General features: G+C 41.7%; 1 protein-coding gene across 1 annotated transcript in view; it reads right to left on the minus strand.

Annotated features, from left to right (window-relative positions):
* The window catches only part of LOC115082337 (extended synaptotagmin-3-like), a gene marked incomplete at both ends in the record, with an annotated part of 112563 nt that overhangs the window by 14551 nt on the left and 75423 nt on the right, over positions 1–22589 (minus strand). The window contains 2 exon segments of the mRNA XM_029586573.1: positions 1905–2036; positions 12660–12758. Coding sequence (XP_029442433.1) covers positions 1905–2036; positions 12660–12758 — 231 coding nt within the window.

Genomic DNA, 22589 nt, shown 5'->3' on the forward strand with positions numbered 1-22589 from the left:
TTCCTCAGAGCAATCCAAATCCCCATAAGTGGGGCTTCCGGGTGGCCGTGCCTAGGTCTTGAGGGTCCAGGGGCCGGGTCCTCCGGTATGTATGGACCCGTTCGGGGATCAGACTGCATTCTGACAAAGGCATGAATCCCCTTAAATAATTCCACCCAGGAGAGCGAAGCAGGATCTGGCCTTAGGGGCACCAGGTCTCTCGGGTTCCCTGGCTGCTCACCGCGGCTTGCTAGGTCCGGGGTGTTTCCTGAGGAACTGGCAAGTGTGCTGGGCTGGGACCGGTCCTGGCCTGGAATTCCCAGGGCCTCCTCACATTGGGCACATAGGGAGTCTGCTTCCTCGCTTTGTGTGGCTCTGAGGTTGCATGCTGAGCAGAGGCTTAGAGCTCTTATGCCTGATTCTGGAGGTGCCGGCTCTGCGGACGCATGGGCTCTCTTACGCTCCATCTCGTCTGTTATCTTCTCCCAGCTGGGGTCTGCGCTTTGTAATATGCACGAAAGATGTACGCCTACCAATATGCGCTTATCTACGGGTGCTTAGCAACATGCGTTTATCAACGTGCGCCGATCCACGGGCGGCGCCCTATCAACGGGCGCCCTATCAACGGGCGCCCTAGCAACCTGCGACTAGCAACCTGCGCCTAGCAACCTGCGCCTAGCAACATGAATCCAGGTGACTTCTATCGAATATGTGCCCAAGTATTTTCGGGCGCCTAACATATACGCCCTTCGCCTATGCGCTCAGTCTAGCCTGTGCACTAGAGCGCGGCGACGAACCAGGTCCGAAGGCGACAGCGAGCAGGCAGGCAAGATGGCGACCTCCTTGACGAGTGCCATGTAGGCAGACTCCGCTGATCCTCGCTTCCTCGGAGACCAACAAGTAAAGATGTACGCCTTACCTTGTCTTCGGCGCTTCCCGGCTGCGACCCGGGCGGTCTCCGGCTGCGGGGGGGGGAGGGTGATTACCGACACTGCCGCGCCCGAGGAAGTGCACCCGCTGCCTCTAGGCCGCGCCCAAACTCGTCTCGCTCGGGGGCCAAGTCCTCACCGGGACAGAGGCTGCCTCTAAGCCGCGCCCGAGCCCTTCTCACTCGGGGGCTAGGTCCCTGCCGAGAGCCGGCCACCGGACCGAGGCTGTTACCTCCGAGGGACCACGGAAATCGCCTTGGGAAACTCAACTGGGGGAGGGACCGAATGGTATCACCACAGGAGTGCGGGGCTAGTCTTCAGGTAGGTTTCTTCTATGAATTTAGTCGTTAGAATTTGGAAAAACGCTCAGCGAGCATGAGGTAGCTCCAAACTGCTTTGGAGACGGAAATTACTGAATTGCTGCACTTCCTGTGGGGGTATATGTACCCGTGCTGCCGTCAGATCCGTCTCCAACAGCTAGCACGAGCACACTATACCCACTTGTTTTGAGTCCATCTGCTACACGCTAGGAAATTACATTTAACGGGGGGTGGGGCGAGGGGAGCAGGCAAGAAAAGGGGAGAAAAGAAGGGCTGGGAACGAGAGGGACTAAGAGTAGAATACTGAAACGAAGTAAAGAGGAGAAAGTGGAGAGGAACCAAAATAGCTATAGAAACTTACTATATTTACATCACTGGGAGAGTACCATAAAGTAACTGGGCTAGCTATATACATAAATATACTGTAAGGTGAGTTCTGCAAGAAAATCACCAATTGTGTGGCTGATTTTCTACAGAGAATACCTATGACAAATGAGCAACTAAACTTTCATGGCTCGTCCCCAGAGGGAGGGTTCTGTCTGTATCAAAGCACTTCAGCTCCAAGAAAATTATTTCTTGATACTGGTGATACCAGTATAGAAAGGTTAGAGATATTACCAGCTATATATAAAGCATTTTCTTTCGGGTTTTAGGTTAATTATCAAATATTACTTACTTCTCATCATATTGGGGATTTAATGTTTTTCTCTTAACCATAGTTTTTTTTCTATTTGGCCATCTTCTGTCTGGAAGTAGATAGATACGGACGTATGGATCTGCTCCACTGTCCGAACACTGAATCAAGTTTCTGTATGGTTGAAAATAAAGAGAAGTCAAGCATTTGATGTTGCATATATTCAAGACCAGAAGAACATTGTTAATATATTTACTGAACTCAGTCAAATAAGTGGCTCATTCCCAATACAAGTTACAAATAGCAACAACTTGGAGCCATGCTACAAAACTGCAAATTCAATAAACGTCCAATCGCACAACATAGAATGCATGGAAATGAAAAAGCATTTTATTAAAAATAAATGTCAATAATAAAAAAAAAATCAACAGCAAGATAGTTCAAAGTGGACAGGATTAGACTGTGTTCTGCCGAGCAGAGCAGCTTTCTAGGTACAGAGTAGGCAGCTCAGCTACTCACTAGAAAAAGGAATTTCATCAGCAGATGACTAAATGTTCAGATACACCTCAGATAAGACTTTGGATGTTTTCTTTTGGTCCAGCAATTTCTTACCAATTCTTTAGACTTCCACCTCAAACCTCCATTGGCTTACAGTGTCATAAGCTACTACCTGGGTTTTCCCCCTCCTATATATATATATTTTTTTAAATATTGCCCTGCCAACTCAGTTCAACCATTGCATCGTCAATCCTCAGAGTTTACCACCAGAACCCAGTCAATGCTGACCCAAGCCTGGATACAAGGTGTCAGCTGTTAAGCAATGGCTGTGAACACTGCCTCCGCAACATCCTCAGCCAGCCTTGGGATGAAACCCAGGTCTTCTGCAGGTTAATGTGTACCATTACCATAAGATGATTTGTATTGAACTATCTTATAAGGTTAATGTTATGTTATGACCCGTTTTACTGTTAATAGCCACCTCTGTTCTTTGTATCGCCCTGAGCGAACGTTACTGTTGCATTGTAAACCGTTGTGATATGTATATTTTACAGGAACATCGGTATAGAAAAGCACAAAAATAAATAAATTACCACTGAGCCTGCCAAAGGCTGCTGAGTTTTAACTACATCAGATTTAATCAAAGATAGTCACATACACAGGAGCAGTGCTATGTAGTGTCAGTGCTGCTGCGTCTGGAAGACTAACTGGTCAGAGGACTGCTCCCTACCATGCTTAAGAGGCATCTCTCACCCAGTAAAAATTTCTAATATCTGTCAATAGTAGTCATTTGTTATTACATAACCATGGTTATTGAATTAACAAAGAAATATACTGCTTTCATCTGGTATTACCTGTAAATAGTGGTTTATATATTCACATTAAATTGTATGGTTTATCATGAAAAAAATAAGGAAAATATGATTAATGTATAGTCGGGCAAGGATAAACCAAACCCCTGCCAAATCGAAACTGCACTCAACTATGCCATCCACTTCACTGATCCCCAGCTGGCAGCAGGAGTCACATTTAAGTAAATCTTTTCTCCTGCTGCCGCAAGGCCGATCTCACAGCTTTTAATGCGAGATTGGCTGCATGACAGCAGCAGATGGCGATACATCAACGCAATTCCTGCTACAATCCATGCCACAAAGAACCCGTGACCCAGCAAGCCGCCAGCAAAAGATAAAAACCTTGTAGACATGAGGTTCGCTTGTTAGCAAAAAATGCACGCTTTAAAGCATTCCTAGATAAAAACCTTGTAGACATGAGGTTCGCTTGTTAGCAAATAATGCACGCTTTAAAGCATTCCTTACAATCCGCTTGGGATACCCTCTAGATAAAAACCTTGTAGACATGAGGTTCGCTTGTTAGCAAATAATGCACGCTTTAAAGCATTCCTAGATAAAAACCTTGTAGACATGAGGTTCGCTTGTTAGCAAGCGAACCTCATGTCTACAAGGTTTTTATCTAGAGGGTATCCCAAACGGATTGTAAGGAATGCTTTAAAGCGTGCATTATTTGGGTTTTGTTTTTTTTTTATTCTTTATCAATTATTAAACATTTAGTTACATAAAAAATATCTTGTAACAAGAAATAATACAGATCAAAAGGAAAAAATTATCCAAATCAGAGAATTGTCAACTTCTAGTTAAAGTACTATAATTTTCTGTATTGATCAAATAGGAAATTCAGGAGTAGTAAACTAAATGGAGCATACCACAAAAGCAAATTACTAAAAATAGGAAACTGAGGTATCCCTCCTCATTTATTTTCCTTTGCCTGACTTTCATTTCCCAGTAGTGAATCAAGATGTTCAGGAGTTGTAAACACATAATTGTTACCCTTGAATTTAACAAAACATTTACATGGATATTTTAACAGGAATTGTCCTCCCCCCTCAATTACTCTTTTCCTATAGGTTAAGAAGTTCTTCCTCCTTAATTGTGTGGATTTAACAAAATCTGGATAAATCCAGACTTTTTGCCCGTAGAAATTTTTCTCTCTATTTCGAAAATTTTTTTTTAATACATTCTCCTTATCTGATATAAATGCAAAAGAAATCAATAGAGTAGCTCGTTTATCAATACTTATTTCTTCCTGACTTCATCAAGAAGTCTGTTAAATTCATAGATGTATCAGTAACCACTTCCCTTTGATCTTCAGGTTCTCTACTTTTTACAGTTGTATTCAAGTAAAAAGCTCTAGTTATAGTAGGTATACATTTTTCTGGTATCCCCAATATTTGTACCACATATGATCTAAACAACTCAGTTGGGCTTATTTTATCCATCTTAGGAAAATTTGTAACCCTTAAATTAAAAGCACGGGTATGATTTTCTAAAAATTCTATTTTTCTTTGAATTTCTCCTTCTGCTTTTATTTGTATATTTTGAATTTTCTCTATTTGTGTTACACGATTTTCTATCTTAGCAATTTGTTTCTTCTGAGTTTCTAATACCTCTGAATTTCTTTTAACTACTACATTAGTTTCCTGCACAACATCAGCAAGTTTCATGATTGATGCATCTAACTTAGCAATGTAAGTCCACAACAATTCCATTGTAATGTTTCCAGGTTTTATAATAACATTTGGGGATCCTTTATCCAATTGTTTCCCCTTTTGTTGATGTGTATTTTGTTCTGATCCCTTGTTGGTCTTCGGGGTACTCTTCTGATCTGGTGTAAATGATTGATTACTATCATTTCTTAATTCAGATGATATTTCTGTTATGTGGATTTCTTCCTGAAACTCTTGATTTCGCTTCTGCTGGGGTGTTCGTGGTAACTCCTGGGGAGAATCCCCACTGTTACCAGGTGGAGATGGTATATCAGGCGCCCCGGGGCTTAGTGAGATGTCTTCAGCCATAAGTTGAAGTTTTTGCTCCAAAACTTCGACTAAAGCGGCTTCCTCCACGGGGTTATTCTGGGGGGGTGTTAACCACTCTGACACTGTCCTCTGAGTCATTTCAGATGAAACACCAAGAGTAGGCCTAATCTTCGCCTTTCTCTTAGTGTGTGGCATCCTTTATTTAATATGCAAACAAGGAAATACTTTATAAACAGAGATGTCTAGCGGCTATCCTACAATTTACATTACTATCTCCTGGGAGGTATTTGAGAGTTTTAAAGCCTACCTGGTACTATTCTCCAAAAAAGTCCATGAGAGTCCACCAGCAAACCTGCCGAACCGGTTGAAGCTGGTCAAAGCCGCGCGCGCCTTTGGCGCGCGACTTCGGCAGCACACCAACAGCAGCTACGTGCCGTAGGAGAGCCCCTTTAACCACCTCTTCCGGCTCCTCCTTACGATGTGGCAGTTAGTGATTGGCTGCTGTTACCGTCGGGGCAGTGTGAGCTACCCCCGGAAGTCCAAAACACAGTCCTGCAGCAAATTTAGAATGAAGAAAAGCTGTTCACGATCTCAGGTAGGCAGATGCTCTCTACCTCCGCGTGCATTATTTGTTAACCACGACCTCTTGTTTCTTCTGCAGTCCCGGTCACTTGATACTGTGAATAACTGTATATTACCGTTCTCTGTTCTAAGCCGACAAGTTACAAATATTGTGCGGAGGCATTGGCAATCTCTATCTTTACATCGGTTGTTTCAGGGTCCCCTACGTTTCACATACCGTAGAGGTCGAAACTTACGTGATAGGTTGATTCACGCAGATTCTCATTTGAATACTATGGTTCCCACATCTTCACCTATACATCAACCATGTGGTCATTGCTCTATGTGTAGGCATACGGCACCCCTCTCATCTTTTACACATCCGGTCACACAAAAAATTTTTCCCCTTAGATCAATTTCTGATTGCACTACCCAGGGTGTTGTATACATTATTACTTGTCCTTGTCCCCTGTTGTACGTAGGGAAAACGTCAAGAATGGTGAAAACGCAAATGATCGAGCACTGCTCAAATATCCGGAATGCTCGGGAAAATGAACCGCTAGTTGAGCACTGGGTTCAGCATTCACACACCATCTCTGATCTGTTTTTTTGTGTCATTGAAATGGTCTCCCACTCCTCTTGGGGCGGAAATTATATCGAACAGCTTGGGCGGAGAGAACAAAGGTGGATTTTTCATCTTGATACAGTAGTCCCTAAAGGCTTAAAACGCGAACTAGAATGGTACCTATTTACTTAATCTGTTAGGGTCATCATTGACATCTGTTGATCGAGCTGCTAATTGCGTTTCAGGGACCGGGGCCTCTGATTGGCCCCCCCGGAACCATGTGACCTGTCCACCTGAATTCGCGCCAACTCTGTTAGGTTCAAATACCTGTCTGCGCCAAGGGTGTACGCACTCCCTGTCAAGTATAAAGTAATTCTGCACTCAGGTAGGCTGGACCTGTATACCTTTGATATGTGATGAGTTATGTCGGCATGTAGTCCTTTGCTTTGTCCTAATCTTTCTATGTCTTTTACAGCTTACTTTGTGAAATATGTGTTCCCTCCCGATGCAGCCCTAGGCAAAACACGGGACCGTGTCGGAGGACGCGTTCTAAGATGTTTGTACTATAAGTCAGTGGAGTTGCCGGATTAAATCAATAAAAGGATTTGCTTTTCAGAACCTCTTTGAATCTTTTATTTATTTTTATTTAAGTTTTTTATATACCGGCATTCATGACAACAGTCACATCATGCTGGTTCACAGTGAAACAGGGGTGCATAATAAACTTCAAACTGGACCTATGGTGTGGGGAAAAAAGCAGTTGAATCTTCATGATTGGGACTGAATATATTTGATCTGCAGATTTCAATTACCCCAATATTGACTGGGTAAATGCATCATCGGGACATGCTACAGAGATAAAGTTCCTGGATGGAATAAATGACAGTTTTATGGAGCAATTGGTTCAGGAACAGACGAGAGATGGAGCAATTTTAGATCTAATTCTCAATGGAGCACAGGATTTGGTGAGAGAGGTAAAGGTGGTGGGGCCGCTTGGCAATAGTGATTATAATATGATCAAATTTGAATTAATGACTGGAAGGGGGACAGTAAGCAAATCCACGCCTCTAGTGCTAAACTTTCAAAAGGGAAACTTTGATAAAATGAAAAAAAATAGTTAGAAAAAAGCTGAAAGGAGCAGCTAAAAAGGTAAAAAGTGTGCAAGAGGTGTGGACATTATTAAAAAATACCATCCTAGAAGCACAGTCCAGATATATTCCACACATTAAGAAAGGTGGAAGGAAGGCAAAACGATTATCGGCATGGTTAAAATGTGAGGTGAAAGAGGCTATTTTAGCCAAAAGATCTTCATTCAAAAATTGGAAGAAGGATCCGACAGAAGAACATAGCATAAAGCATAAGCATTGGCAAGTTAAATGCAAGACATTGATAAGACAGGCTAAGAGAGAATTTGAAAAGAAGTTGGCCATAGAGGCAAAAACTCAACAGTAAAAACTTTAAAATATATCCGAAGCAGAAAGTCTGCAAGGGAGTCAGTTGGATCATTAGATGATCAATGGGTTAAAGGGGCACTTAGAGAAGATAAGGCCATCGCGGAAAGATTAAACAATTTCTTTGCTTCGGTGTTTACTTCTCCGTTCCGGAGAAGGTTTTCATGGGTAATTATTACAAACAGGCTAAAAGACAGGAAACAGTAGGATTAAATGGACAATTTTCTCAGTGGAGGGGAGTAGGCAGTGGAGTGCCTTAGGGATCTGTACTGGGATCCGTGCTTTTCAATATATTTATAAATGATCTGAAAAGGAATAAGACGAGTGAGGTAATCAAATTTGCAGATGATACAAAATTATTCAGAGTAGTTAAATCACAAGCGGATTGTGATAAATTGCAGGAAGACCTTGTGAGACTGGAAAATTGGGTATACAAATGGCAGATGAAATTTAATGTGGATAAGTGCAAGGTGATGCATATAGGGAAAAATAACCTATGCTATAAGTTACACAATGTTAATTCCTAATATGAAACCTATCATCCAAGAAAGATCTAGGCGTCATAGTGAACACCACATTGAAATTGTCGGTTCATTGTGCTGCGGCAGTCAAAAAAGCAATGTTGGGAATTATTAAAAAGGAAATGGAGAATAAAACAGAAAATGTCATAATGCCTCTGTATCGCTCTATGGTGAGACCGCACCTTGAATAGTGTGTACAATTCTGGTTGCCGTATCTCAAAAAAGATATAGTTGAGATGGAGAAGGTACAAAGAAGGGAGATCAAAATGATAAAGGGGATGGAACAGCTCCCCTATGAGGAAAGACTAAAGAGGTTAGGACTGTTCAGCTTGGAGAAGAGACGGCTGAGGGGGGCATGTGATAGAGGTGTTTAAAGTCATGAGAGGTCTAGAACTAGTAAATGTGAATCGGTTATTTACTATTTCGGATAATAGAAGGGCTAGAGGGCACTCCATGAAGTTAGCATGTGGCATTTAAAACTAACCGGAGAAAGTTCTTTTTCAGTCAACGCACAATTAAACTCTAGAATTTGTTGCCAGGGGATATGGTTAGTGCAGTTAGTGTAGCTGGTTTTAAAAAAGGATTGGATAAGTTCTTGGAGGAGATGTCCATTACCTTCTATTAATTAAGTTGACTTAAAAAATGGCCACTGCTATTACTAGCAACAGTAGCATGGGATAGACTTAGTTTTTGGGTACTTGCCAGGTTCTTATGGCCTGGATGCGCCACTGTTGGAAACAGGATGCTGGGCTTGATGGACCCTTGGTCTGACCCAGTATGACATGTTCTTATGTTCTTAAGAATTTCTGGTGAAGCTGAAGGAGACAAAGAAAGAAATCAGGAAAGCAAAAGATCAAGCGGAAGAAAAGATTGCCAAAGAGGTAAAGCAAGGTGACGGAACATTTTTCAGATAAATCAGAGAAAGAAGGAAGGCCCAAAGTAATATAGTAAAACTGAAAGGTGACTAGGAGCAATTTGTGGAGAAAGAAAGAAATGGTGGAAATATTAAACAGTTTGCTGTTCACTAAAGAAGACCCTGGAGAAGGACTGTTGCTGGTTCAGGATGAGCTAAGTAAAATGAAAGTGGACAAGTCCATTGGGCTGGATCCCAGGATACTGAGGGAGCTCAGAGATGTGCTGGCGGGTCCACTGAAATACCTATTCAATAGATCCCTGGAAACAGGAGTGGTGCCGCAAGACTGGAGAAGTGTGGTTGTGGTCCCTCTTCTCAAGAGTGGTAGCAGAGAGGAGGCTGGAAACTACAGGCTGGTTTAGCCTCACCTAGGTGGTGGGAAAATTAATGGCAATTCTGCTGAAGGAGAGGATAGTGAACTATCTACAATCAGGTGTCTTGCTGGATTCCAAGGCAGCATGGATTCATCGGGGGGGGGGGGGGGGGGGGGGAAGGTCCTGTCAGACCAATCTTGTTGATTATTTTGATTGTGTGATTAGAGAATTGCATCAAAGAAGAGCGCATGATGTTATCTACTTGGATTTCAGCAAAGCATTTGATACGGTCCCATAAGCGCCAAGGTAGGTTACAAACTGGTTGACTGATAGAGACAACATGTAATGGTAAACGAAACCTACTCTGAAGAGAGAACCTTGTTAAGCGGAGTGCCACACGGATCACTTTTGGGACTGGTTCTGTTCAATATATTTATGAAATTGCAGAAAAGATAGAAGATAAAATTTGTCTATTTACAGATGATATTAAGATCTGCAACAGAGTGGAGAGAATGAAGTGTGATTTAAGAAAGCTTGAAGAGTAGTTGAAGATTTGGCAGCTGGAATTCATTGCCAAGAAGTGTAGAATCATGCATCTGGAGTATGGTAATCCAAAAGAGCTCTATATATGGAGGGAAAAACTGATGTGCACGGACCAAGAGAGAGACCTTGGGGTAATATCTGGCAATCTGAAGGCAGAGAAGCAATGTGACAAGGTGATAGCTAAAGCCAGAAGAATGCTAGGCTACATAGAGAAAGGAGTAACTGCAGGAAAAAGGAGGCCTTGGTGAGGCCTCACTGGGAGTACTACATTCTGGAGACCATATCTCAAAAAGGATAGAGACAGGAAGGAGACGATCCAGAGAAGGGTGACCAAAATGGTGTGGGGGTCTGTATCAGAAAATATATGAGGAGAGGCTGGAAGATCTAAATATATATACCCTGGAAGAGAGGAGGTACAGGGGAGATATGATACAGACCTTCAGATATCTGAAAGGTTTAATGATGCACAAACTTTGAATCTTCCATCAGAAAGGAAACAGTAGCCTAGGGTTCATGAAATGAAACTTCAGGGGGGGGTGTGGGGGGACGACAACTCAGAACTGTCAGGAAATATTTCTCCACAGAGAGGGTGGTGGATGCTTGCAATACCCTTTCAGAGGAGGTGGAGAAGAAGAAAACATTCAAAAAAAAAAGTCAAAGGGGCATGGGATAAACGCTGTAGATCCCTAAAGGCTAGAGGATGGAAATGAAGAATAGGGTGCATGGGGGTTACCTGCACGGAGCAGCAGTTAGTACCCTAACAGAAGGCAGGGGGATTACTACCCTCAATCAATAGTCTTGATGCTTTTGATGCAACTGTAACATCGCTCCCCGCTTTTACGGCGGGGTGGGGGGGGAAAGAAAGAGAGAGACTGGATACAGACAACAACCGACATGGGCCCCGGCTTTCACAATCTGGGGAACTCACAGGCAGATATAAACGAAAAAGCAAAGGACAGCCTCTGCAGCCAAGTCTCAAAGTAAAGAACATCAAATAGTATTGTCTGAATTATCAAGAAGGCTCCTCGCCCAGTAAATATTTTGCTAGCAGCAATTTATGAGTTTGACAGTTTTTAATTACTACCCTTATCATAAGACTTGAGGGAAAGTGCACAGAGCAGCAGTTACTACTCGACAGAAACATGGGGGTAATACTGCACAAAGCGGCAGATACTACTATAAGAAGCTTGCTGGGCAGACTGGATGGGCCATTTGGTCTTTTTCGGCCATCATTACTATGCTGCTATGTCAGTGTAAAACTTACAGAAAAAGCATTATTAAGAGGCTTGTACAGCAAGCCCACTAAAGCTCTATGAGCCAAATTAAGGTCTCACCGAGGAACCAAGGACCTAAAAGGATGTCAAAGACAAAACACCCCTCTGAGGAAAACAACGTCTGGATGAAAAATGACAAAACCCCTTGAATTGTACCTCTATTAACAAGAAAAAGCAGCTACTTGAAAGTTCAGAGAAATTTGGGATAAAACCTGAGTGCAGCTCTTTGTGAAAGAAGGCCAAAATGTTGGAAGTATCCGATCACTATAGTGATACAGACAAAACCCTGCAGCATGCTTTAAACAGACGCTAGGGGTGGGGGACTGGATGTAGGTTGGGAGGATGCACCCTCACCATCCCACATGCCCAGCAACTCCCCAACACACACACAGCAGTCACTCACACCCACACAACTGAACGCCAAGGCAAAGTAAAGCATGTTGGGGGAAGAATGCACACACTTAGCTCCAACCACACACACCCCCCCAATTCATCCCTAATACCACTCACACCAGCCCCATAACACACACACAGCGGGCAGGGAAATCTGTGGAGGATTGTGAAGGGGAAAGAGTCTATCCCCCAACACACAACCCCTCACTCTCACTTTCCCATAACACACACACACACATTCTCCCCTCTCCCCATCCCACCCCATGTATACACACACACACAAGGAAGGAGGGAGGAAATGGGGAGTGAGGTGGAGGAGAGGGAGAACTTGTGCACACACAGTGGCACCCTCACACTTGCACAGGGAAGTGTGAGGAGAGGGGAGGGAGGGAGGATGGAAAAATCAGGATGGGTTCCCCCACCATCCCCAACACCCACACACTTCACTCACCTCCTGAAAAGCTACTTACGCATCCACCACTCACATGCAAAACACATACACACCATTCTCACACAGGTGGGGAGGAGAAGGCTAGGGGGAAAACTTGGAGTGCAAGGGGGGGGAATTGCCCACATCTTCCACACCACTCTCACCCCCTCACAAACTCAACAGCACTTACTACCTACACTATTACATACATACACTTCACCTACTCACCCACCACCATATACCTCCCCCCCATCCACAACGCCCACCTTTATACATCCTTCTCCCCAAATGCTGTCACCACCCCCACGTAGTAGACTGTGATATCTCTCTCCCAGCCCTTCCTTTCAATAAAGTCACTTGCCCTACCCAGCTTGCATTTTCCATATAGGCGTGAGCATGAAATCTAAAGCAGAAAGCCTGTGTGGCAGGGTCGGTGAGTGACGTGAGCAGGGGGTGCAGCCCCTAGTAATAAATATAATTTTAAATTAATTGCAAATACATTACCTGCATCCATTTACAAGAACAATGAGACTCTGCCGCAGAGAGGCATAACGGACTGTGAGCTGGATTTCTCCCAGAGACACTCCATCAAGATCTGTATTACTGCAAAACATTAATCACAGGTTCAGGATTCAAAGTTCATGAAGTAACTTCAAGTGCCATGAAACTTCCTCCTCTAGCTCAAGCAAACTCTAATACTACAGTATCAGGTCAGACAGCATGTTCAGAGCTGAGCGACAAAAACTAAACTGGTATCCAAAGCAGAGAGGAAAGCATGAGTTACTGAGATGGGCATGAGGTGGCAGAGGAGGAGGAGCTGTTTTTAACACCTGCTATAGTTCTAAAAGTGGCGAGTGATTTTGCTTGGGGAAAGTAGGGAAGGAGTCCATTAAAACAATGCCATAAAAATAAAAACAGCAGAAATATACTGACTTTCTGCCTCATGTACATGTAACAGAAAAAAAAAATTGTGCAACAGGAAACAATGTGTGCCAGCATCTATATCCTCTCTCTCGCTCATCCTGCAAGAGTGCAGGAGCTTGGTCCATTATGTGGGAGATTCCTGCAAGTTGAACAGACCAGAAAATTATGGGGGTATGGTTATTTAGCTACTGATATGGTCAGCAACATGCAGTGCAGTACCATGGAGCCATTTTGTTTAAATACTGCAGTCCTTACTTAAAAGGCAGTGCTATGAGCACATGTGGATGTGTGATAATGGTGATGTTTAGTTTGTTATACTGATTTTAGATTAAAATACATTTCAAAATAGTTTACAAAGATAGATAAATGAAGAGTAAAATAATTTCTAAAGACAGAAAAATGTTATCACCACCATAGACATTCAGATGTCGAATTCCGCCATTTAAATTTAGATTTTTTTTTAGGTTACTAATGAGATCACACTGAGTGTGTGTCCCCTAATAACTGTTGGGTGTTCTACAAACACCAAATTTTCAAGACATGTTATGGGGGTCATGAGGAATGACTGGGGTGGGGTGGGTGCTTTAGATCCACAGATATGCATCCATGTCAGGAAGTAGACTAAGTTCTACATCAGCGGTTCTCAACCTGTGGGTCGCGACCCCGGCGGGGGTCGAACGACCAAAACACAGGGGTCGCCTAAAGCCATCGGAAAATACATATTTCTGATGGCTTTAGCCACTGAGAAGTCGCGCTACTGTCTGCAGCAGCGCTATTCAGCTGGAACGCACGCCGTTATGGATGCTCGTTCCAAACTGAATGCCTGCGCGCATGCGCAGATGTGATTGCATCATCCGTCCGGGGCCTAAGGGGCGGGGGAAGCGGGGGGAACGCTCCACAGTCCATAGCAGCGCATTACATGTGTCCGGCGCTTGCTGACATCATCAGTGGGTGGACGCAGCAAGCGCCAGAGGACAGAAGCCTAGGAGGCGGAGAGGCAAGAGGCGGAGAGCCAAGAGAGCCTGCAAGACAGCCTGCTGGTGTAAAAAAGGTTAATAATGTAAAAACAGTACACACACCATACACACAATACTGTGTAAGTGTAAGGTGCTTTGTGTGTAATCATTACACAGTACACAAAGCAGCTTACACTTACACAAAGCACCATACATTTAAAAATGTGAACTACATCGGTCTTATACTATAAGAGACCACTATAAGATGTAGTTCACACTGTTCCCCAATGTATAATTATGTTTGATTTGTAGCAATGAGAATACATAATGCATATCAGGTATTTACATTCCGAATCATAACTGTAGCAAAATTACAGTTTTGAAGTAGCCACCAAAATTATTTTTTGGTTTGGGGTCACCGCAACATGAGGAACTGTATTGCGGGGTCACGGCATTAGAAAGGTTGAGAACCACTGTTCTACATGGAACTTATCTTGTTAAAAAATGGAAGGAAACGTACCCAATTATGTACCAAATAGCACCACTTACCTCCTTTTCACTACCCAACCCTCTTCAGATTGTTCCCTAGCTTCCCCAGCAGGAGCAACATATTTTGAAGCCAACAGAATCTATATTGTAAATGATTAGACCAAGGTGAATGGAAAACACACAGGTCTTTGTACAATCCCAGACTGGGGAGCAAAAAGACATGCACTTCCACCTAGAGTTCAATACTAAGCCAGCCCAAATGAAAACCAAAACCATTCTCTGTGGACAAGCAGGACAAATCCAGCCAAATAAGTGGGTTACATCACCAATAGCACTGAAACAGAAGTCACGCTCTCTCTAAAGCTCAGAAAAATCTAACTTCTTTCTGAGCCTGCATGGGATTTCTCACACAGCTGCTATCGAGCAAGCCTCAATCTTTTTTCTTCTGCTGAAGCGAAGGGATACATGCTGCTTTCAATTGCCACTTTTGCGTTTTTCTTCTGCAAGTTACAGTATTTTCTTTGGTTTCTTCACTTTTAAATTTGCTTTGTTAAAGCCTCTCAAAAAGAAAATGTTTCAGGAGAAGGAAATGACATCATCGAGCTTAAAGCGCGAGCTCTCCCTTTGGGTGGCCTAATTGAGCTAAAATCTTAGTCATCTGCAAATCTGTGCTCCTCCAATTCCTTCAGCTTTTTTGCTGACGACGACTAAGCGAAAAAAAAAAAAAAAAAAAAAAAAAAAAAAAATCGGTGGATTTTAAGCAATTTTCATATCAGAAATCTGAACCGATTCATGAGTCCACCTTCACAAAAATGGCAGCATTTGAGGGCGCAGATGCTGACAGTGCAGCGGAAGACACTCCTGATCCCTCAGCTATGGATTTACCTACCTGAACTGGAATTCGCTCCTGGTTCAGATCCCTACATCAAGACCTAAAAAATTATAAACAAGAGATGATTGCGTTGTTGGGAGGAATGAAGGAAGATATGGCAGAATTGGGTAGAAGGGTGGATGAGGTGTATACCCGGATGGAAGCGCAAGAAGACGACTCTCCTGTATGTGGCAAGAGCAAAACTCTTTGCACTCAAATTGTGCTGCTCTAGGGGAGAAGCTAGAAGATCTTGAAAAGCACTCCAGATGCTGAAATTTACATTTCCCTGGGGTGCCAGAGTCCCCAGAATATAAGGGCTGCCGGACATTGTGATTCAAATCTGTAAATATCTTTTGGCTTCTACCTCGGAGGATCCTTCTCCCACCTTTGACGGCAAGCTGGAATGGGCACATCGTCCTTGGGTCTGAAGATGGACAACAAACCACACGACATAATAGCCTATTTTCACAGTTTCCTGGTAAAAGATAAAATTAACACCTTGTCTCAAGCAAACTAGTTGGTCTTGGAATAACATTTTGCTGATCTGTCACAGACAACATTGCAAAAGTGACAAGAGCTCCACCCTGTCACTGCTTCTCTCAAAAAGGAGAACATTCAATATCAATGGCTGTTCCCCTTTGGGATCTGGTTTTCCATGAAGGGAGTATCTTACTGAGTTAAAACTGTTGCGGAGGCAAATGCAGCCTTCCAGGAACTAGGCCTTCCGGTCGTACAAATAACATCCGGGACCCAGCCATTGGTCCCTCGTAAAGAAGATCATCATTGGTGGCAATGAGTAGGCAAGGGTGGGAGGAGATTCCACCATAAATCTGAGGGATTGTCGATGCCAAAAGATACAATGTGAAAACAGTGAGCAAACTTCAGGGTTTCAATTTTGGCACATGCCAGTTCAAACCAGCACAAGTTGGGGAATGAGAATATATTTACACCGATTAGATTACATTTACATTTTACAGAGGTGGGTTTTTTTGTTTTATTTTTATTTATTTTTTTTAACAGTTTTATATGCTGCAGATAGCTGTTTCAATGAATGGTTTAGTCACAGGGGGGCTACTGAAGAACTAGTTGATATTTCCTCCTATATACAGTATAGGTCTGTGAGTTTTTTCGAAGCAGACTGGTTTGGGTATGGGAATGGGGGAAAAGAGGGAGGGTTAGGCTTGCAAGGAATATCACCATTATTAATACTGGTAAACTTATTAGGGGGATGGAAGATAAGATTTTTTTCTTGACGTCTTCCTCACAAATGTTTGCTTCCCTAAATAGCACAATAAGTGCTGCCTACAGGAGATTTTGCTATCAGTGCTTAGAGAATGGAAGAGACCCAGTACTCTGTGGGTCTTACAGACCAATTTCATTATTAAATTTGGATTTGAAAATATTCACCAACATCCTTACAGATAGACTTAATACCATCTTGTTCACCCTGATAATCAGGATTTGTTATAGGTCGAACAGCATCTGATAATGTCCGACAAATAACAGATTATCGTCTGGTGGGAGTGTAAGCAGAAGGATCTTTTTTTTTTTTTTTTTTTTTTTTTTTTTTTTTTTACTAATTATAGACGCAGAAAAAGTATTTGACCTACTTCATTGGCGTTTTCTCTTTAGCACCTTAGAGAAAATAAAGTTTGGTCCCTTTTTCCTGCAATGGATCTCTAAACTCTATAGACCATCCCAAAGCATCTATTAAAATTAATGGAGGTTATTCAGATTTGTTTGAGGTAGCCAGAGGCATGAGAGAGTTGTCTCTTATCTCCATTACTTTTTGCAATTTGTTTGGAACCTTTCACTACAAGGATAAAAGCTAACCCAAATACTGTGACCCATGGGGTCACAGTATTTATTTATTTATTTAGCATTTTTCTATACTGACTTTCCAATAACAGAATTATTGATCAATTCGGTTTACATTCTAAACAATAACAAGTAAATGTCTTACAATGAACAGGTCGAATTAACTTGGATTAAGATATATGGGGTTAATAATATAATTAAAAGGTACGGTGCCTAATGTAGTCTAGATAAACAGGTGGTAGTATAATGTTATTAGATATTAGACTGCCAAAGAATATGTGATTTCTAGAGAAGGTCTATATAGTTCTCTAGCGTAGGATCCTTTTCTTCTAAAACGTCCCTATTTGCAGACAATCTTTTATTTACATTATCACATCCAGTGGTTTCCTTGAGGGCAATGTTGCAGAGATAGCTAAATTTAATGCAGTATCTGGGTTTAACCATTAATTGGGAGAAATTGGATATCCTAAATTTCACAACACCTATCAACCAAGTAAAGATATTAAAAACCCAATTTTCATTCAAATGGTCAGAACACCAAATTAAATATTTGGGAATATATATCCGAAATTCACAAGACATTTTCCAACTGAATTATCCACAGTTGTTGTCCCGAATATATAAGGATCTTGAGAGGGATAGGTATCACATTTCCTGGTTAGGTAGAATTGCTATAATTAAAATGAACATCTTACCTAGAATTAGTTATCTGATTCTAACCATAACATTTGCGGTACCCAAATCAATGCTGCAACATTGGCAAAGAAGGCTGCTTCATTTCATTGGAAAGGGAAGCCACCTAGGCTGCCAAAAGATATTTGTTTCTTTCTAAGAAACAGGATGGATTGGGAGTACCCAATTTAATTTGGTGTCACGCGGACTCCCACCTTAGGGTAATTATAGATTGGTACACATTTGAGCCAACTAAACCTTTGGTTTCTTTAGAGCAAGCGATCATTGGGAAGATGGGGTATTTCATTTTCTGATAAACTCTGAAGGCTGCATATGGGTTGAGAAATATTAGGTTCATGCATAGAAACATATAGAAACATAGAAATGACGGCAGAAGAAGACCAAACGGCCCATCGAGTCTGCCCAGCAAGCTACGCACTTTATCCATTTTTTTTTCCCTTTTTCTCTCTCCCACCTGCTACTATTGGCTTCCAGTACCCTCCAGCCCTAATTCCCCTCCACCCAATTTAGAGAGCAGCTTTGAATCTGCATCCAAGTGACATCCAGCTCAATTGGGGGTAGCAACCGCTGCACCAAGCAGGCCACCCCCTTGCCCCATACTCTTACCCACCCTTGTTTTTATTTTTATTTTTTTTAAGAATGTTTCAATGTGTTATTCTTTGTTCACAGACCATGTTCATATTATTGTAGTTCAATTTGCCTTTAATAAAAATTGTCAAATTAAAAAAAAAAAAAAAAAAGAATGTTTCAGGAGTTTTTCCTCTGTTTCTCTCATTATGTCACAGAAGGTACCCAGGATACACCATACAGAAAATTAAAGATAACTCAGAATCTCTAGGCCCAAGAATTAAAGAAAAATTCTTCTCACACACTTTAGATGCAGAGGAATGTTTCAAACATTTTGTGAACTCCATTTATGATTCTTTCTATACATCTTCTTAATCCTCTGTAATAGCAATAGGCTCTAGAAGATTTGCTTGGCTTAAAATGTCATGGCTACATGAAGACATGCATGCCAAATTGCCACCATATACTGGAGGCAAAGTAAAAAAGTTATCAACATTAAAGATCATTACACCATATTCCAGACATACAGCTGCTGGAAAGAGTACTTCACAAAGAAGATACCAGCCTTACAAAAGGAATTGCTATTTTCATTGAAGGTATCAACTCTGTCCATACTACATATAATGCCCTTAAATACTGCAGCACACGCAACCACAACAGCAGTTCAGATCTTGGGCCAGAGCTAAAATTCAGCAATCCACACAGAAATCGGGTCCTCAGGAGGAGGAATAGCCTAGTGGTTAGAGCAGTGGACTATGAACCAGGAGACCAGGGTTCGAGTCCTGCTGTTGGCTCCTTGTGACCTTGGGCAAGTCACTTTACCCTCCATTGCCTCAGGTACAAAAACTTAGATTGTAAGCCCTCTGGGGATAGAGAAATACCTACAGTACCTGAATGTAAACCGGTGTGATATCTCGATTGAGATACCAAATGTTGGTATATAAAAATAAAAAATAAATAAATTCCCACACCTTCCCAATTCTCTTAAATCACTTCCAATGTGTATTTTCAAAATCAGTGGTCACATCACCAAATACACTTGGGTTTTGAAAATTGTTTGAGAAGGTTACCATTTGAATTTTCACCAGCCAATCCTCCATGTCATTCTCTATTTCCTCCATATCAATTATAAATACTAAAAACTTCTAGCCTCCCTAGTGTCAGCAATGCCCATAGAAAAGGGAAAAAATTCAACTTCAAATACTTTCTGATCCCCCCCCCAAAATCAGGCAGCTTCTGGCTTATTTTTGGTTTACAGACACCAAATACATTCCTAAAGAGAAAAAATTAAAGATGAACTTATTAGGCTCAATTCTGTCACATTTGGGGAAAGGAAATTAGCTAAGAACCTAGATTTAAAGGCTACCTACATGCATATAGCCATTCACAAGAACCAAAGGAAATTCTGAGGGAGTACTGAAAGGAGAAGAAGATTTGGATGGCAGCTGAAGAGGATTGGTAAGTACTGCTTACTGGGTAATATTAGGACTTAAAAGTTTGAGGAAAGTAGAAAACTGTGGAGTAAACTGTGTGCGTGTGTCGATTAAAAGCTAGGAAAGGTAAGACTAGGGAACTAGGTAATTTCTTTTAATGACTTTCCTTCCCTATCACATACCCCTAAGCTCATTCTTTGTATTGTAAACTCTTACCCCATATAAGAGGACAAAAGTAATTTCCACATAAAAAAATCAATCAGGGATTTATCTAGAACAAGGAAGTGACCTAGCCCTTATCAATCAGGTCATTGCCAAATTATCATTAAATACATCACTCCGATGTACACATCCCCACTCCCATAGCAAGCTAAACTAATTAGGAACTAATTATTTATTTCCGTTATGTTACAATATGTTCTTTGTAAATGTTACCCAATATTATTTTATTCACCTGTTCCATGAAAACCGATATGATGTGCAAACGGTTATCAGTATATAAAAGCCTTAAATAAATAAAATAACTCAGCAATATTAAGATGCTGGCAACAGTCCAGTAGCCAAATTGGGCCTTCCAGTCTTTTGTTTATTTTTATTTATATACCTCATAAATCAATTATATTATACTAAGCAGTTAAACAAATGTATATACTAGTTGGTGACAGGCTGTATGTTTGCGCCTTGTGCAAAGAACTCCTGGTTCTCAGAGAATGAGTACGATCTCTGGAGGAGCTGAAGCAGACAGGTATATAGATGAGACCTTCAGGGACATAGTAGCCAAGTCCTAACTGCAATCCACCAGCCTCTGTGCTGCTTTGGAAAAGCAAGGTCACCTAGTTGGAGATCATCACCCTCGTGTAGCAGGAAGTGATCCTGAAGTAAGAACCTATTCTCCAGGTGATGCATTATCTTCTTATACTGAAGATAAGTCTCCAAAGGCTAGTGCCCAGGCCAGTAGGTTTAGATCGGCTGTCATAGTTGGTGATTCAATTATTAGGAATTTAAATAGCTGGGTGGCTGGTGGATGTAAGGATTGCTTGATAACTTGCCTGCCTGATGCAAAGGTGGCAGACCTCACGCAACACCTAGGTAAGATTTTAGACAGTTCAGGGGAGGAGCCAGTTGTTGTGGTACATGTGGGCACCAATGACATAGGAAGGTGTGGGAAGGAGGTTCTGGAAATCCAGAAGCTCCTGAGTAGCATTCTCTGAAATCCACCCCAGAGGCCAGCAGAGCTCTGGAGTCTCAATGCGTGGATGAGACATTGTGTAGGGGGAAGAGGGCTTTAGTTTTATTAGGAACTTGACAACATTTTGAGGAAGAGAGCCTGTTCTGAAAGGATGGGTTCCACCTTCACCAATCTGCTAACACTAATCTTCAGAAAGGAGACCGAGCAGTTTTTAAACTTTCCGTGCTTTTCTTTCTGGGTTCCGTGTCTCTAAAGTTCTGATCCCATATTCTTCTCGCACTCTGCATTCTCAAGAAGCTTTCTCCACCTCCCCCATTCCCCTCTTGTCATTTAGACTGCTGAAGTGGATTATTTGAAATTTCAAAAAGCAGTAAAATCTTGGCTATTCACACAAGCCTTTTAATGTTAACATCTTGCAGATGCTCTAGCATCCAATGCTTTTCTCCTTCCATGGAACGTGTAACCTTCTCTATGCATTCCTCCCACTTCCACTTATTCTGAAAATTATCTTCAGGCTAAGAAGGAAACATGATTCTCAGTGCACTCTCTTGGCCCTGCTAGAGATGGTCCCCATGGCTGCAGAGATCAGTGGTTTTCTCGCCAATATATCCCAGAATATTTGTTTATGTAAAATGGATCACTCCTTTATATAAACCTTCATTCTCTGGCTCCAATAGAATGGATGCTGAGAGCTGATTAATTCAGTTTATGACTTTTCCAGAGAAAATAAAATAAGTGATTTTAGTAGCAAGAAAACCTTCCACTGAATGTTCAAGAAACTTTAAATGGAAAAGATGTTCCTTATGGTGTAAGCTAGATCCTTTTAACTGTTCAATATCTTTTATCCTTCAGTATCTAGTTCTGAACTGGAAAGGCTAAGTAAAGTCTTATTCTTTCAGCATTCATTTAAGTGCTATAGCAGCTTATCACAGTCACACTGATGGTCAACTTGTCTCTCTACATCCTATTATAGGAAGATTCATTAAAGGCCTTTATAACCTTTCCCCTCCAATTAAAATGCCTCCTACCCAATGGGTTCTCAATATAATTTTTGTTCCATATGAGCCGCTAGTGCACCTCAAGTGCCTATTCTAGAAGGTAATTTTAATAGCAGTAACTTCTGCACATAAAGTGAACTTTAGGTCTTAGTAACTCAAGAGCCTTTTAAAATAGGGTAGTTCTAAGGACTCACCTAAATTTCATCTTGATAATCCATCATATTGCCATTTTTCCCGAGCCTTGCTCATCTAAAGCTAAACAGCTAGACTGCAGAAGAGCTTTGTTACTTTTCTTAGAAAGGACTAAACCTTTCAGAAAATCTACTAAACGTTTTGTCTCTTAGGATCAAATAAGGTTTACCACTTAAGAAAAAAATCTTATCTGCATGACTGTCCAATTGCCAGATTGAACATAGAAAGAAATGCAAACAGCTTCAGACAAAGGTCAAAGCCCACCAAGTCAGAGCAACATAAACATCAGTAGCCCATCTTTGAT

This window comes from Rhinatrema bivittatum, unplaced genomic scaffold, assembly GCF_901001135.1.
Source record: "Rhinatrema bivittatum unplaced genomic scaffold, aRhiBiv1.1, whole genome shotgun sequence".
Classification (NCBI taxonomy): domain Eukaryota; kingdom Metazoa; phylum Chordata; class Amphibia; order Gymnophiona; family Rhinatrematidae; genus Rhinatrema; species Rhinatrema bivittatum.